At 49.5% G+C, this 18177-nt stretch overlaps 2 protein-coding genes across 6 annotated transcripts in view; one reads left to right on the forward strand and one right to left on the reverse strand.

Moving 5' to 3' along the window:
• LOC105295708 (dedicator of cytokinesis protein 1-like) overlaps window positions 1-18177 on the forward strand; it is a 182660-nt gene that overhangs the window by 88599 nt on the left and 75884 nt on the right. The gene's annotated exons all lie outside the window — the stretch shown is intronic.
• FAM196A (family with sequence similarity 196 member A) overlaps window positions 1-18177 on the reverse strand; it is a 37844-nt gene that overhangs the window by 7473 nt on the left and 12194 nt on the right. Inside the window, exons 3-4 of one of the 5 annotated variants that reach the window (XR_002781636.1) lie at window positions 8841-8912; window positions 3225-3462 (exon numbers count right to left, since the gene is read on the reverse strand). The exons of 1 other annotated variant lie outside the window; for it this stretch is intronic. Coding sequence is in view for 3 of the 4 variants with exons in the window: in XM_023533782.1 (XP_023389550.1) it covers window positions 4029-4041; window positions 8841-8912 (85 nt within the window). In the remaining variant the exon portion in view is untranslated. Of the gene's footprint in view, window positions 1-3224; window positions 3463-3689; window positions 4042-8840; window positions 8913-9989; window positions 17667-18177 lie in introns of those variants that run through there. 3 more of the 5 variants (XM_023533782.1, XM_011365472.2, XM_023533783.1) reach the window with 3 other exon arrangements.

Here is an 18177-nt window from a genome sequence, read left to right on the forward strand (position 1 = left end):
CTAATTCTCTTTGGATTAGATTGGAGTCCCTTGGCGCTAACTGTGGCTCTGACTCCCGCTCGCCAGTGTGGATAACTCATGTCCCCTTCAGAGGCCTGAGCCTTCTGGGCTGTGAACTGATTGTGGAGAGGCGCTCTCACCCACGGGGGGCTCCATGGAACAACCACATGGGAGGGGAGACATGTCCGAGCCTGGGAAAGCCAGCACACTGGAGTGTGTGATGGCTCTGACCCTAAGGGTCTGGATGGGAAAGATGGCATTTCCTAAGCACAAGGCTTCATGGCCGTGGAACCAGCTAGAATGCGGCTGGGGAAGCAGCTTCAGTGTGGGAGCTTCGTGTTAGCACCATGGACAACTCCAGTGACGTTCCAGCACCATGGACGACGCCAATGACCTTCCCAGGGATTGGAAGCTAGGTTCTCGGTGCCTGTATGTGCTGCACCGTATTTAGTATACGTGGGTATGTTATATGGCGTGTAGTATACATGTGGCATTTATATAGACAGATATACAGGCGTATAGCTACATGTACATATAAAAATAACGTAGGCATATAAACGTATATATATATATATAAATTACCATTCTAGTAGTTTCTAATATTAATAATTTGTAATTATTAGCTTTTAACACTTTAGACAGAGAAATGACTCATCATCACTTTAAATCCTTCCCTCACCACTACTTCACATAGTAGGTGTGTAATCAGTTTATAGAGTTACTGTCAGAAATAGATGGATATTCAATAATATTAATACCCAGATTTTAAGACCTATCCCCTTTTTCCGGTATGCGATGGCAAGGAACTTACAAAACAAAACAAAACACAAACAACGTTAGTCTGGTGTCCTCCCTATGAGTTTTTCTCTGAAGTATCCGAAGTCACAGTTAGACAGAGTCCTTTGTGACCACATCCTGGCTCTTTCCCAGCCCACACTGCGGAGGACTCATTCTCCTTTTATGCTTGACTAAAGCTCCATCCTTGGCGTCTGTCTGATCTGTGACTCTCTGCAGTACAAACGCTGATCTGGCATTCAGGCCTTGTCTAAGTGCCCGGGTTTGAGGGCCAGCCAGATGCACCAGGATCGGGGACCACGCTCCAGCCTCCTGTAAACTGTGAGGTTGAATCAGAAATTCTCAGGCCCGTGGTAATTTACCAAGTAGAGAAGGAATCAACCAGTCACTACCAGGAGCGTCATATGTGTATCAAGCATATCTCATGCCACAGACCTAGCAAGCCACAAAGGTCATACCTTGTAATTAAAAGAGTGAGTACTTAGCAAGTGTCGCCTGTCACTACACCGCTGTCCTTGGCCTCATTGAAGAACACGCAGCCTCTGACGTTTGGCCAGGAAGTGCATTGTAACTGAAAACACATGACTGTCCAAAACTGGCTGCAGTGCATCTCGCAGGTGCCCAGAGGTGGAGCACCAGGTCAGGCGACTTGAGTGGGGTTCACCTCATCTGCTCTCTTCTGCCCAGAGAGGCAAATGGTTTCGTGGGGTCCCTGTGCTGGAGCTAATGTGCAAAGCAGCCCACCCCTCTGAGCTCCAGCCTGGAACTGTGAGTTCCACGTGCCCTAAAGAGCTCCCCCATCTAGTCTGCTGTGAGCGGAGAGGCGTCCCCACTGAAATGAAGCAGTGAGAGTCTCGTCACACGGCCCAGAAAGCCATAGGCTTCTTGCATGTATGTGATCTGTGCTGTCATCAGTGACCTGTCTGGACCCTGGGCTCCCCGCAGAACCCCCAGCTTGTCCTTTCTGTGAGAGCGGTTCTTTCAGGATGACCGATGGGCGCAAAGGGTCAGCCCAGTGGCCCTGGCAAACACCGTCTTCTCTGGTGTCCATGGCCCCCGAGGGCTTTCACGGGCTCCAACTCAGGGCGCCGTGGGAAGGACTGGGTCCTGTGTTTAGCCCATAGAAAAGTCCATAGTCATTTTAAAAATGATCTACATTGACTTCCTGATGAACTTGAGAGCGTGACACTTTGCTGCTGTGTTGGACAGTGGTGAGTGAGCCTTAACGTCGTCACCGAAGGTGAGGGTCTCAGGAGCGTTATCAGCATAAGCAGCCCTTCTCTGACGAGGGCTTCATAAATAATAGGGTGACACGAGGGACCACCTGTCAGTTTCACAGCTGTGATCAGTTTACTAGCATCGAGGAAGTCTCAGGGTTATGCATTAAAATCAAGATGTTACTTCAGGTTACTAAAAGGCTACTAAACTTTACTTAATGCTTGCATATTGGGGAAAAAAGAGATGTCATATTTTTAGAATTCTAATAGAATAGAAAAAATCTGAATTATTGGCTTCGGGAATTTTCAAGGAGAATTTCGAGGTCCGTTCATTCTTTTTTTCTGGCTTTTAATTTACCTTATTTAAAAAATAAAATTTTCCCTTACACCAGAGCAGCGTTGCCTAGGGCTTCATCCAGGGGACCCTATCCGTGGTCTCGCTCCTGTCCCAGCCCTCACGGTAAATCGTGCGAGCAGAGCGCTAAACGTTAGACGAAAGGCTGGTTTCCTCCCCGTCAGTGCCTGTGAAAGAACTGAATACGCACAAGTGGCGGGAACTGAAGCAGGCCTGGGAAGGGCAGTCCCAGTAGGAGAGTCACTAAGTGACAAGAGCCGCGGAGAGTCCACTCCAAGGGGCTCTGGACAGGCTGGACTGCGCCGTCTCTGCTTGCAAATGCCATCACCTCCGCTAACAGGCTTCGCTGGCCACGAGGCCCGCGTCCTGGTGCCGTCGTGGGGGTGTGCCACCCTTGCCAGCTCCCTTTCTGCGGGACGCCAGACTCTGCACCTCGCACACTCGTGTTTGTCCACCATCTTTGCAGCCTTGTATTTTGTGCCCTTGTTGGTTATACAGCGATTAAGCAGGGACTATTTGAGAAAATGAAGCCCATTAATTCTGCGAATTCCTCGTTCATGCTCATAATGTTAGGATATCTTACTCATCTTTTTTGAAACCCTCTAATTACTTTGGAGAGGAACTTGCAGAATTTAGGAGCTTCCTACTTGATAAGCAAAGACTGCAATGTACTGGAATGTTCCCCAGCTGCCGTGAAGATGAGCAGGGATGTTTTAGCTTCTCTCTCCTCGTTGCTGCTCATTGTCCCCAACACTAGCCTGGGGGTGGGTGGGGGGAGACAGGGGGCTCTATGGAACATCCCTAAACCCTCCCCAACATGACATCCTTCCACCGTGATCCTGTCTCTTCTGAGTCACCTGCGCCGTAGGTCCATTATCCCAGCTTCCTTCAGCTCCTCCTCTTGTGCCTTTCGTCACTGAGTCCGTGGCCAGCACCTCCGGCACAGAAGGATCCTTGTTGTCAGGGCTGTATTATACGGCGTCCTTTGGCAGGGGGGTGTGTTTGGGGTTGTCTTCAGCCAGATTGCAAATTCCTTCCCATCTCCCAGTGTCCGGTGCAGAGCCTGCCATCTCGGAGGCCCGTGACAAATGCTCGCTGAAGAAATGCACACAAAGCATCAAATGGAAAGGGGGTGGCTGTTTTACCAGAATGGTGGTTCAGAATCCCGACTCTGCTTCAGCATCAGTGGGTCCCGTCAATGATGGCAGGATGGCAGCAGGGCGTTCCAGAAGCTCCCTTTCTCTGTGGTGTTGCAAACAAAAGGCTGGGCACCCATCAAGTCCCCAGCCCCCTCCTGGACCCTCTGCATAATTAGTGTCACGTGAGGCCAGCTGTGTGGTGGCCTTGGTGATACAGAAATGAAGCAGGTGTGGCCTGTGTCCTCCTGGAGGGTACAGTCCCTCCAGGCCTTGGAGCTAGTGGTAAGAATCCTAACACTTCACAGGAAAATTTTAAATTCTCGTAAAGAGCCTATTTGATGATAATCTGAATCAGCATCATTATTATCTGTTGGATCTTGCTTTCCTTCCCTTCTGAGTTGAGGCTAGCACATGCCATTCTCAGAAAAAGTACAGTTTTGAATTCAAGCGATTTTGTTGTATTATTTTACAAATTAACCACTTCCGTGAGGGAGGAAAATGCTGGTTTGTCAGTGGGATGTCTCATTGCTTCTTTCTGCACCAAAATCCGAACAAAAAAGACACGTGACTCATCAGATTCGTCTGAGGAGAGAATTACCAAGATAGGCTGGGCACAGAAGATTTCGGCTGCTAATGAGCAAAGATTATATTAGTAATTTATCCTTCAAACATTTTCCAAAATAATTATAGCGTCCTTTGACAGGAAATGCAGATGATAATCCAGAAAGGTTTTACTAGGGAAAACTGAAACTTGTATCTCTTTTCATCTTCATTCCGAGATGGCCTGGGGAATTCCACATTCCCGGTTACGGAAAATGCCATGTGTGACGCTCAGGGTCTCCGTGGGCCAGTGAGCCGGGGGGTCCATTCACCGTCCAGAGCAGCTGTTTGGCAGATGGAGGCCGATGCTCTTCTCCTGAGAAAGGCCCGACTGTCCACACGTTTCCCTGCGTGTGCGCTCTCAGACCCAGAGCTCTCGTAATTGTAAATCTCTGACTCCCGATATCTCAGAGCGGGTAGGGATCTGCCGATCCCTCGGTGCCATCCTGCCTTAGGGACTCGATGGGCGCCCCACCAGGCAGAGAGCGGGGCTTCAGCCCTGTCCTCTGCGGCACTTGGTATCTGAGCATCTTTGCTACCTGCTGCTTGTGGCACTGGCCGCCCTGCCCCCCAAAACCGCTTCAAGACCTTCTGCCCTTTTGATGTTTTTCCCAAGTCATGCATATTTCCACAATAGACTGATTTTTTTACAGAGAAATTCATCCCGCCAGCCATGCAGAGGCGCACGTTTATTACGGGGCCATGTTGACAGATCCCTGGCAGCTGCGTCTTGACCTTGGCCTCGTTCGCATGCCCTGCGCCGAGCGTTAGTGGGAGCGTGGAGGATTGTTAGCCACTCAGAGAGGATGACCGGGTTTAGAGTGAAAAGCGGCGTGTACATGCGCGTCAGGCGGGGCCACGTTCTTTGACTTCCAGGGCTCTGTTGCCAGCAGACAGGTACGGCAGACTGCCACGTGTGGATGTGGCAGTGACGGTGGCCCCTGGTGTTCTTCCAGTCTCGGGCCGGCCACAGCCCTTCGGCGTTTCAAAATTTATTTTGAAACTCCTTTAACCTATTCAATCCCGAAGTGCTCCAAGCATCCCACGGGAAAGACCAAGAATAGTGGCAGAGATGGTGATGCAGAGACTCACAGGAACATTCCCGAAGCCTAGGATGCAGGCCTTGGTACCCAAGCCACTGCAAGACCCTGACTTTAGCTAAGCTTATGCTTTCAAATGGGACCCTCCATATGCAATTGAAGGAGGGCTTGTTCCCTCGATGAGAAGAAACAGACTTTAATCACAAAGCCTTTGAAATGTGCACACTTCCCGGCTCGCTCGGGTCTGTACTCTGAGCTGCGGTGGCTGCCCACGTGCACTGCTGCAGGTCACCCGAACCAGTGATTCCTCCTGCCCAGGGCCTGCTGAGTTCTTAGTGCTTGTCACCAAAGAAACCTTTGCTCCTCAAGACGCATTTGGCATTTGAGGATCGAATCGCAGGAGCGAGGGAAAGCTGGGAGGTCACCAGGCTGAACCCCCACTTGCTCCCCTTTCTGTTTGGCCCCGGGAACCCCGAGGCGTCTCATCAGTCGCCAGGCATCGGGACAGACTCACGCGATGCGAGTTGCTCTTCATCCTCTCACGTCGGTCTTTGGCGTTTGCGTAGCATCATAATAGTCTCCTTGTCCGAAGTGCTAGATTCACCACCACCACCCTGTGCCCCCGAGACATAACTGACGCCCACACAAGGCCCTGGCCGACAGGCTTCGCTGTGTCTGACTCGTGTTCTCCTCTCCTTACCCTCAGATGGCATGCTCACCGAGAGGGTGGTGCGTTTGGGTCTGTTTATGCCATTTGCACCCATCATCGAAGCGATGTGACTTCTCTGAATGTTACGTGAGCCGACGCCACGTAACCGAGGCAGGCGAGACTTATCTGTGAGTGAGATGCTTTAGAAGGGTAGCGGGCCACAAATTATTGAGTGTGCAAAACGCAGGGGCAAATCGGCATCCAGAAAGATGCTTGAGTCAGATTCCATCACAAGGCCGTTCCGTGTCCAAGGAAAATGGGCGTAGCTCGTGGAAGCCACCTTGGAACTCCAGTGGGGGTCCCCACGTGCACCGAGAACATCTGGGCCTGCCCCCGAAAGACTGGCATAGCCCAAAACCAGGTACATGAAAGATCTCAATTTGGATGGTTCAAATTAGAATAACACGTTTCAGTCTGTGGTCTTTCTCCCTTTTGGCTTGTTTTTCAGCTGGTTGACCAGAAGTGAGTTTTCACTCCTCTTACATCTAAATGGCTCAGAAAACTCCCGCCCACTCTCAATAACCATTATAAGAGTAACTGTTAACTTCTCTATTGACATATAACATTGCCTGCCCAGTTAGTAACTGTTAATTTTTAATTACATTCAACTTAAAGTGATAGGAAAACTGGGAAACAGAATTCAGCGAGCTGCGTAAGTTTGTCTTGGCAGTAATATCGAGATCTCTGTCTGAGTTAGTAATTGGAGGACTGACTTTGTGAGGTGGGGGGCCTGGGGGTCCAGCTGAAATGTTTCCGTTAAGCCTTCCAGAGTCACTTCTATTTAGAGCAGAAGTTTGGGGGGGGGGGGGGGTGGGAACTGTTGCTGTTGTTATCACTCTGACAGCAGAGATTTTAAAATACTTTTCCTAAAAGAGAGATCGAAAACTCGGCTGCTTCTCTAGCACCATCCTCCTGGTTAGGGGGCTGCTGTGGGTCGGGGAGGTGTGGCTGTGGAGGGTCTCACCTCTGTTCAGCCTTAGCAGACACCGCCAGGTCAATCTGAGTGCTCGCAATGGCTCATCCCGTCTACCTGCCGAATCTTTGCTAAGTTCTGGCAAATCTCTGTGGTGCCAGATGGACACACGGTTCTTCGAGAAGCAAGCCAGTGGCTGGTGTTTGGGATTCCTGCAGGTGTCGGTCGATCCAGTTCTAAATAGTAACTAGTCAAGGACAGTTCCCGAAAAAGATGAATTCTTGTCTTTCATGGGCTTGTTAAATCACTTTTAATATCACTTTTCATGCAAGTTACTTCTGGACTTTGAGGCACATCTATTTAAATTACTTCAGTCACACTGGAGAGTGTTCGAATACGTTCTTTTTTCAATCACCCACAAGACGTTTAAGTGGGTTGATGCTCCTCGCTGCTGTGGACCTTCTCTAGAAACCTCCGCTCACTTCTCCGCGGCCTTCGAAGGCTGGGTGAGCTTGCGCTCCCACCGCGGCGACAGCTGGACTGGGAGGATGTCCGCATCTCTCACTTCTTTTCCCAATGGCCCCAGTGAGTGCGGGATGACCGTGTGGCAGTTACTGCGCTTCACTGTTGATGCAGAATTCTCTCCCGCAACGTGAATGCGGTGAGACATCCCACTGACCAGACTTCTGGGACGAGTCGCTGAGGGGTTCCTGCTTCCCCGCCTGCCGCCCGGAGCCCTTGGCGTTTTGCATGTGACTTCTGCTAGACCTTAACTGGTGACGGTTCCAGCAAAACAGGCTTTCTCAGCTTTGGCCTTTTGGACCAGGCGACTCCGTTGTGTCGCAGAGGCTGTCCTGTGCATTATGGGATGTTAGCTGCATCCCTGTTCTCTACCTACTAGATGACAATAGCCCGTCTTTCATTGTGACAGCTGAAATGTCTCCCTCCCGACCTTGCCAGATGTCCCCTAGGAGGCAAAAGTGGACCCTGTTGAGAACTTCTGCCATAAGGAATGTGATAGCGTGATACCCAGTGCTCATGTGTGCCCCTTAGTTTCTTCTGCACTACAAGGTCACCAGGCGACACGACTGCTTTCAGAGCCTCTAGGGCCCTGTCTGAGATGTGTGCCTTGATTAGAGACGTGCCATGGGTCCAAGATGGTGTAGACTCAAGCTTTTTGCTATTTTTAAAGCCTCTTCTCGTCTCGACATTCTTAATTAGGAGGTGGTAACTGTGGAGATCTCTTTAGAAGGTGTATTTGGAGTGACAGCGGGGGTCCCGTCACACATTTTTCGGTATGCAACTACGCACTCAGCATTGTTTTTCATAATTTGGCAAATCAACTAAAATCGTTCTTCAGGCTTAATTTTTAAAAAATGAACTAAATCATAACATCTCTTATTGCTCTCATAGTCTGTTCGTGAGAATCACATTTCCAGAAAGAAGAGAGTGACCTCCGAAGGTCGCGATCGCGTCTTAAAATCCTGAATACCTGCCAGGGAACGAACGTGACTTTTGCCCATTTAAAGTTTCTGCTGTATTCTTACCGATATGCAGAATCTAAACTAGCTTCAAACTAAAAAACACAAAGACCAGCTGTAGGGGCGCAGACGGGAGACTGCGCCTCAGCCCTTGTGAGTCCCCAGGAAATAAAGTGCACATTTGCTGGGAGCAGCTGGGTCACCCCGCGCCGTGCCCAGCATATCCAGAGCAGCTTCCCACCTTTGATCTATACCACCCGAAGGGCTCATATTTCACGACTTTTCCAGAATATGCAGTACAGTGCTCACGGCTGTTGGATTCCGAGAGAGCAAGCCATCAAACATACACCAACTTTTGAAACCGCTAAGATACATTTGCAAGGTAAATGCGTTCAAGCTCTCCCTTGTCCCGTGATCACACGCTGGGGGTCGAGTATTTAGAAAGGAGCATAGAATTACGGTCAGGTAACATCCTCTACTGTCTGTCTGATACAATCATCCCAGCATGGCCCCCGATGATGCTGGCATTTGTGGGTAAACATCATTCGTCACTCATAATAAAAAAGCGGGAAGAGGAGAATGTTAACATACCTATAGATAATACATGCACTGTTCCTGCATGTGTCACAATTAGCTGTGTCTTGCCCAGTCCGATATGAAAGCCTACAAGATAAGAACAGGAGAGCATTACAAGTGGTGGCTGGTGGTCGCTGGCCTTTCTAGAGCAGACGCCTCGAACCGGTTGCTTCCCCAACGCCAGTGCTCGTCACGGTAATGGAAACTGATGGATGCGTGTTTCCCGTTTTGCTGTCTCTGTGTTTACACAACCATTGCAACAGCTACCGCTCGAGATGATATCGAAATTAAATTGAGAATGTGAACATAAGCTACTGGACGAAGTAAATAATCTGATTTTGTTATAAGCAGAGGGAATTTGGGATGTTTCAGTGAAGCTTTCTATTTGTGGTGTTTTAAAAAAAAACAAAACAAAAAAACTTGGAGGGAAAACCAACCCGAGATGCTGAGGTGATGGCTTGTTTTTGCCTCACAAGCTCTTGGCCTCCAGGATTAGGGGTCAGCAAACTAAAGCCCTCGGGCCAAATCTCACCTTTGGCCCGACTTTGTCCAGCAAGCTAAGAATGGATTTGACGTTATAAAACGGTTAAAATAAATCGAAATAATAGTATTTGGAGCACATGAAATATAATGAAATTCACATTTCAGTGTTCATATATAAAATTTTAAATTGGATGATAAAAATTGTGAAAATATTGATATCAATACTGATACAATATCCCTGATTTTGCCTCTTGGTTTGTAAATCCTGGAATATTTACTCTGGCTTTTCGGAGGAAAAAATTTGCTGACCCCTGTGGTAGAATGTCACACGGCTGTCGTCACGCCTGCTGATGTGCTGTCCCTAGCTGCATTCTCTGGTGAGCTCTGCAGCCCTGAGAGACCGCAGATTTGGGGCAGGGGGTGGGGGTCGGAGTGGAGAATGCAAATCTCTCCTTAAAACCATCAAGTCTTTTCTGGAGCATATCATGGAAGGTTGTATAAACTTAAAGGTCTGATGATAAGAGCAAGCCTTAAATATCTCTCAGCACAGTCACCCCAGGAAACTAGTTTAGGGGTGCCTTCACAGTTTCTCCTAGCCACTTTGCCTGCCCGTTCCTCTCTGATATTTTTAATACGCGGGTATGTCTTTTCTGAATATTAGTTTGTACCCAGAGACAAACGTGATAACCAGAATCTGTTAAATCTGTGGCAGAAGAAAAGCTTTCATCTGAATTGGCTTGTACACACTTTGGGGGTAAATTTACATTTATAGAGTCACTTAACATAGTAATGGTGTGAACAAATGGTTTTTTGTCAACATGGATCATCAATATTTTATCACCTTCACTATGCAAACTTCTCTTGTATGCATCATGGGTTTTGAGTTGAAAATGACTTGTTTTCCTCATTATATTTTGTGTTACATAAACATTTGACAAAGGATTTTCCACTCCAAGCCATGTTGTCTCGGTGAGCTTTCGTAAACTGGGACGCGACCTTTGAGTTCTGCACATTCTGTTTATTAATCGAGTGACCATATTCTGCCCCAGGGTGTTGCCTGCCATCGCCTGTGACACAGTCTAGTTGAGCCAGAACTGGAATCATAATGTGGCTGCGCTTGTGTTGACCTTTGTCCACCATCACTCCCCGCATGGGGCGCCTCGTGGGACTGACACCTGGCCTTTCCCCTGCCTTTGCCTTCGTCAGGCGAGGGACTCTGAAGGTCCCAGACACAGACTCTGCCTCCGCAGCCCCTTCTGCCGTCACCGACAGGCCTCGGGGCGCACGCCCCTTGAACTGCCCGCCTGACCCCAGATTTGTCGAGCTGGGACCAGGGTTCCTGTGTATCGTGGCACCGACCTCCTCCCTTCCCCCACACCTTTCCCTGTCCAACTTATCCTACCAGCGCTTGGCTTTGACCTCATTTCTGAGCACGGCCATTTCCCACAGTGAAATGAGCACGGCATTGGAGCCTGCGTCCCAGCGTCAACACGTCCGACGTGGCACGTGCTCTCAGACTGTTTCGCCAGGTTGCAGGTAAGGGGCTGTGCCACTGTTACATGGCACTGGCCTGTTAGTGTACTCACCGCCAGTCAAGGCAGGGCCATAGAATAGTGGTCAGCCTGCCGGTCACACTCCAGAACTTAGGCTTTTCAAAGAGAACAGGCAAAGCTGGGGAGGGGGGCACTTCTTACCCTCCTCTGGTGGCACAGGGAGCTTCGTGTCCGAGTCGTTGGGACACAGCTCCATCCAGCGCCCGTGCTTGCCCGGTGTCCTAGGCCCCCCACTGTCCCAGCTACATTACAGCCTTGAGCCCTCACGTTGATGGTGCCACCCTCATCCTACAGAGAACACAGTCACACCGCAGGTCTGGCATGTCGTGATTTTGAGACCCCAGGCTTCTGATGCTCCCTGATGTGCTCCTGTGCCTCGGAACCTGTGTTCTGTACTGTGTGTAATTGCCAGCTTGGGACAGTCAATGAATCCAGCCGTGACAGACAAAGGCTTCAGGCCCCTGGAATGCAGAAGAGGACTCTCTTCCAGGATCTTGGGGTTCTTCAGTTAGAAAGTGCTTTTTAAAGCCCTTTGTGAAAAGACTCTATTCTTATTACTTTGTAAAAAGCACACATTCCACCCCCCACCCCCATTATAGTCGGTAAGCAAACAGTTATTAAGTGCCTACCAGGGTCAGGCATTATCCTGGCTACTGAGGAGACATTTTTGAACAACACAAAGTCCTTGTCCTCATAGAGCTTATGGCAGAGTAGAAGAGGCAGACAGGCAACAGGGAAACACATGAGTGAATAACCAGATAGATGGATGGATTGTTTGTGATACCACCATGTGTTTTGGGAAGTGTCGTGCTGGCGTGTCTGAGGTTAGCGCAGTGAAGACACACCATTTGAAATAAGACCTGACTGTTGATAAACAAGCAGTCATCTGGAGATCGGGAGGTGAGTGCCTCAGGCAGAAGGACCATCATCACATGCAAACGTCCTGCAGTGTGGACAGTGATGCCATGTTTGCAAGAGAGAAAAGCAGGTGGGTGTGGCTGGGATAAATGGAGCAAATGGGAGTAGGTGGGGTGGACATCACGGAAGCTAGGAAGCTCTTTTGGACATTACTTAAAATTTCATGGGAAACCGCGGTAGAGTTTTTCTCATAGGTGGTTGAAAGCATGATGTGGAAAACACTTCCTCTTAACGCTCGCCCCCACTCTCCTGCTCTGTACGGTCATTCAGTTTCCTTCCTCTTGCTGCTTTTAGTTACCACCCAGCCTACCCTACTGGATCTGAGATGCGGTGTAGTTTTGCCAATGCGCGCTGATAAGGAGCAAATGAGTCATTACGCCTGCTTCATATGGAGATGTAACTGTGGTCACTCTCTTATTAGCTAATTTAAATGAGAAATCGGTGACTCACAGTTCCAGCGGGTCTGAGAAGTATGTCTAGGATTTCATTGCCATGAGCTTTTCTTAGAGAAACTCTTTAGTGTGTTTCAAGTTTTAATTAGGACTTTTCTTCCGTGTAAGGGATTCAAGTGTTCGGAGTCCACAGAGGTAGCTTATAGAAATAGAGGTCACTGAGAGATTAATTCGTGGGTAAATTTTAAAGTGTTGCCCTTGCGTCATGTGGTTAAGTCACAGGCTGCCTCCACAGCTCATGTCAATCAAGGTATGCCTGCTAAAATTTTATGAAGCATGAGGGTGTTTCTAAGTGCTGAAACTATGTAATACGTTGTATACATATTGCTTTGGTAGTCCATCTAGTTGTCTTTGGAGCTTCCAAGCTGGAGGGTTTGGCTTCGCTGATAATTTTATAGTCACATTAATAATTGTCTTGCAGCATCTGAATGAATGTGTTCTCCAAATATAGACGAAGCAGATACTTTCCGATGACAGGGAACACAAAGTGCTGTTTTAGAATTTCCCTTTTTTTTTTTTCCTTCTCACTTGGAAACAAGTCATAAAACCAGGCCTTGGAATGATTATCTTTCTAGATCACCATTTTCACAGACAGGAGCAAAAACTGTGAGCTCTGGAGCAGATATTTCTCCAGTGACAGGAGGGCTAGAGATCTCTGTGATTAGAAGTTTGGAGAAGACCAAGCTTGGGTTATTGATGTAAAAGCTGCAGTGGAAGAACACGCTGATCAAAACTTATAAATCTTCTGTCTTGCACGTTAATTGCTGCATTGCTAAGTCTCTGTTCCCTTTTGTTTTGAGGAACGCATTACCTAATATAGGTGTATAATCCTGTGCCTGTCACAATGCCTGCTACACACTGGGAGTTTGGTTAATATTAATTTGATCGAATAATAAAATCTTTGTGTTCTCCTGCTGAACTTCAGTAACAGACAAATGTAATGAAAAAAAATTCCAACTGAGTGCAAAAAGCAAATGAAAAGTATAAATTTTGAACAGCTCTGGTCCTCACATTTTCCCCAGTAGGAACCCCTTTGGACCCCAGTGATAAGTGTGCTCACTGCACACAGGGATTTTTAACGCATTGATCTTCGTGACGCTCATTGCAGTTAATTGCCTTGTGTCGGTATTTTCTGGTTTCAACAAGGTCTGTAACTCAAAAAGGATAACGTTCAGCACCAAGGACAGAGCCGGGGCTCCTAGGCGCTGGCTTTTCAGAGCTGTTCCTTCACTGCTGCCCTGACCCTCTTGTCCGCCATCCCTCCTGGAGACCACAGTTCCCACCAAGGGCCAGTGCTGAGACCCGGAACCTCCCCTGCTGCTCGATGCCCTTTGGGCACTCATTGGTCCGGCTGCGCTTTACCGACGGGTAAGGGACCCGTGAGTCATGAGGTCAGTGGAGATGTGACGAGCCCGGGCTTCGCGAAGGCGCACGGAGGAACAGCCATCGTTCCAGGTTCGCTGAAGCAGGAATTTGAGACGAGCTAATCGTGCGGCGTGGTTTTGGTGGAGTCCAGCTTTGCGGTCATTTCCGCTTCCCCTTTGCGGCGAAGCGGGGTTCTCCACGCGGCCTTGCTGCACTTCAGAGAGAGCGGAGTGAGCGACATTACGGATGGCAGCGTGGAACTCTAGTAAAGCCCCCTCCTCCCCACTCCCCCCCGCCCCCCGCTTTGAAAGAAACGTCGGGGTCCTTTCCGTTAGGGCCTGGGAGTCTGTAGATTAACTGCGCACGCAGGTCACCAGCGTCTCTGGCTACCTTAGGCTTCTGCAGTAACCGCCTCCAGTTCTTCAGCTGTCATTATCAAAATTTCCTGAATATGAGAATACACATTTGCATATTTATTAAAAAAAAAACACAAGTCTTGCGCGTCGCCCGCTAGAGAGGCAACCAGTTATAGAATTTCAGAAGCAACGAGACAGCCACGAGGAAGCGGGGCATGGCAGAGCTGGCGGAGCAGTTCGTATCACAAAGCCACGGGGGTGGTGAAGGAGGGACACCTGCCACCTTCTGCCTGAGCCGTGCCGTGGCCGTGTCCTGGAACGCAGGGACCGAAGAGCAGGGCACAGGAGTGACAGACAGCGTCCGCCTTTTCATGAACGCGTCGCAGGGAGATCTAAGATAGCGAGGCTCTAGGTGGTAGGAGAGGGTGCCGAGAAATGCCACAGAAAGGTCGCCGAAGGCTTTTTTCCTGGCCACTCGCACATCCAAGCTGCGTGCTCAGTGTCTCTGCGACCTTGAAGAAAGGACCTGAGAGACGGGACTAACAACAGCTCTGGGTCCAAAAAAAAAATTGATTTGAAAAGGTCAGGAAAGGAAAAAAATATATATCTGTCTCTTATTGTTCCTGTTATCAGAAGCAGAGTCCAACAAAGTTATAAGCAGCTCAGGGAAGAATGCTTTGGCAGGAGGAAATTAATTCTATTTAATAGTCAGTACGAGTATCGGGTTATTAGCTTGAATTTAATGCACTGTTTCTGATGCCACAGCCCAGCAACTCGTGTTCTCCATGAGACCTTAAGTTCCCGATTGAAAATCCCCTCCCCGCGTTGCCGGGGTGTTCGGTTTCCGATTTCGGGAAAGCACCCTTTTCTGGACGAGCACCGGGGTGTTCGCATGGGGCCCCCCCCATGGTCCCGTCCCCCGCCACCCCACTTTGCTTCACAGTGCAGGGCGCAAAGCTCACGGGTCCCTGTGGCTGATTTGCTGGTCTTTCAAATGGCCTGGTGGTTCTCAGCAGATGCAGAGTTTCTAGCCCATAAGCCGGTGACATTTGGGAGAACGCCGAAATCGCGGTGTGCTCCTCCCGTTGTGGTCTTGAAGACACTAGTTACAGAGCGGGTGCGCGTTGCCACTTTGAATTAACTCAGAGGCGTGTGCTGGGCCCCCAGCCAGAGACGGTGCTTGATGCAAGGGAAGCGCACGCTCTCCGCTCTCCGGTGATTTTATGCCCTTGTTTAATTTATCCTCTTAATTTCCATCTCTCTTGTCTGTTCGGCGTTCTCACCGGGTGCCAGAAACCGTCCTTCCCTCCTGCAGTCTAGCCCAGCTTTGAGCTCCAGCTGTCCTTTCTTGGTAACTGACCCATCCTTTACGTCAGCATCTTAAAGGGCCTTTTCACTCAAGAGTCTCCAAGTGACATGAATTAGAGGCATAAAGTGATACCACTAGTATTGTTGGGAGACGTTAGATTTCAAAAACCGTCCAAAGTCAGCTGTTTTCAGTGACCCCCTTGTGTGTGTTAAGGCCACCCCTGGCAGTAGCTTCGGCTTGTTCCTAAGTCCGTGGTCTCATTAGGAACTTGCCAGCTTAGGTCCGGAAAGTGCGTCAGCTGTTCAGTAGCTCACATGAATTCAGATCTACCCGTCTACCGCGGACACTCAACCGTTTATCTGTTTTATGCACTTGCACCATGATAGGACAGGATTTGGGGAACATCGAAGTTGTTTGTTTAAAGAACATGACAGTGATTTTCCTCACAAACTCCAAGGTCGTTGACTGGGCAGTAAAAGGTAGCGCCGGCTTTCACTGGCTGGCGACAGTGTGACTGGCTCTCTCTTCCCAGAAGCCGACAGGAGCTGTCTTTTAGCCAGTGGCTGACTCGCGATCTTAGGCTGGTGAATCCCGTGTTCATTCGTGCCCTGGGGTCCCTGGGCAGACAGAACAATTCATTTGTTTTAACTGAAGCTGTGTTTTGAGGAACACAAAGTATCAGCAGCCCCCAGTGTCTGCGGCACCCCTAACTTCCCCCGCCTTAGGGATGTCTAAATGGGTTGTTTTGAAGCGTCTCAGTATGGTGCAGGGACAGCCCCGTGAGCCGCCCTGCGGGGCCCTCTGGCCAGCTCTCCGTAACTTCCTCGGCCAGCACACTCATCATTCGGCATTGTCGTGGCATGCTTCATGTTTTTCTTTGTTTGCCCAGCCGATGTCTGGTGTGCCGGTCACAGGAGAGGTGGCGGTAGCGGTTTGTGGATGCATGGGATGATGAATCAAAGAGCAAATGGAAAATAAAATTAATTGGAAAGGTAACTTCGTGTCAGTAGATCTATGAGGGCTGGTTTGACCTCCATTCCAGTGGAATTTCACAGCTTACTTGACATAAAACTTTAAAAAGACTCCCTTCCATGCTGTCTGTTCAGCACCTTGAATGTAACGGAGCAACGCCTGCATTCGAGCTGCTCTATTAGAATCACTGAATTATTTTTTTGTGTTTAGGGCATTTTAACCAGCGAGCATTTATTATACGGCCCTGGTTTCTCTCTTGTCTTCATCTTCTGCCTGTGGACGTCAGGTCAGGCAGTAGTAAGGCCACTCCGATTACTGGTGGTTTCCTCCATTTACCGAGGACTTCTTTTGGGGGAGAGGGCTCTCACTGAGACCGAAGTCCATCAGATGCCTCCTCGTTTCCGCCCCGAATGTGAATGTGTGTGTTCCAGACGTCCCTCGCATGCAATGGGCGTCCTGGGTGACTCCAATAAGGGACACTCTATTTTTAGAGTCCCATGGCTGAAAAAAAATTGAGGGTTACCTTGGGAACCCAAACGAGGGCTGGCCTGGGAACCCAACACCATGTATCATCTGGGCTTACTGGAAGATGTCCAAACAAATTACTTCGGAATGATGTTTTAGAGCACAGTCCTTTCGCAGGTTAAGGCGGGTCATTCTTCTTATTCGTCCTACCCAGAGGGTGAAATTCTCAAAATAGTACGTGCCAGTCTCCCAGAGCCAAGAAGCGAGATGTTGGCTCTTGAGAGACGAGCCTGACCAGCAAGTCCTGGTGACCTTATTGAACACACGAGGGTCATCTTCAGCAATCCTGTGCATTTCTACTTAGCGCTCTGATTACAGACCTTAGAGCACTGTGCTGCACATTACCTGGACCCGCTCCGCTCAGCGGCTCTCGCTGGGCTTCCTGTCCACAGTCGGCTCTGTGTGCGGCTCTCGCTGGGGGCAGTTAGTTGTCGGGTGACCCCAACGTAGACTTTGCCGGCAAGACACTGACGACTTAGAAAACATACGTTTCCAAGAGGAAAGGCTTGTTTTGTATTTTAGGGGGGTGGAGCTCTGTGGCGTGGAAAAGCAGCTCTGTCTCGGTGGGGCTGTGTGCGCCCAAACCAGCGTCCTCACGCCCGGCCCAGGTGTACTGTCCCCTCCTGGGCAGCTCACACGTCCACTGGCAAATCCGCAGTGCCCTGCTCGTGGCTCTTACAGGCCGTTCCAAGCGGGTATTGATGAAGCGATTAGGTGTCCTGCTCTCGTGTGACCGAGTGCGTCTCAGCCGTGAACACGTCTTGATCCATTGCCCCGATCCCAGCGCCGAGTCCGTGCTCGCCCCGAGCGGGGCTTGCTGCCTGCGTCACGCGCCTGCTCCCCGCATGGCTCGGAGGAACTCGGCGCCCTGGCTCCCTTTCCTGCTTAACTTCACGACACGCATCACCCTGGAACACGCCATTAACTTTAGCTATTATTTTGCTTTATGTCTGCGTCGCTCACTAAAATGTCAGCACGCTGAGGACAGAGATTTTTCTCCGTTCCCCGATGAATATTCAGGGCCCACATCAGGGCCTGAAGTGTGTAACGGTTACTCGAGAAAAAGTTTTTTTTACATAACAAATGAGCAAATGAATGAATGAAGAATGAGCGAATGAATGAAGAATCTGTGTGATATCCTGCTGGGGTATCTGCGCGCCCTGTGGAAAGCAGGACAGTCAGTTTTGCGATGATGCCGGCCAGATCAGCCAGGACCCTCTGTCTGAAGGTATTGCCATGATCCCACCTTCAGTTCCCCAGATGGGTGGGGGCCGTCACTTCCTTCTGCTTCCCACACCCCGTTATGAAAATAAGTGGCCTCCTCCGCTCCTCACCCGGCCCCCTTCCTCCTCTCTTTATCCCAGGAGCAAACCTGAGCTTCACTGAGAAACACCCTGTTAATAATGAACTTGGTGGCGT

This window comes from Pteropus vampyrus, unplaced genomic scaffold, assembly GCF_000151845.1.
Source record: "Pteropus vampyrus isolate Shadow unplaced genomic scaffold, Pvam_2.0 Scaffold111, whole genome shotgun sequence".
Classification (NCBI taxonomy): domain Eukaryota; kingdom Metazoa; phylum Chordata; class Mammalia; order Chiroptera; family Pteropodidae; genus Pteropus; species Pteropus vampyrus.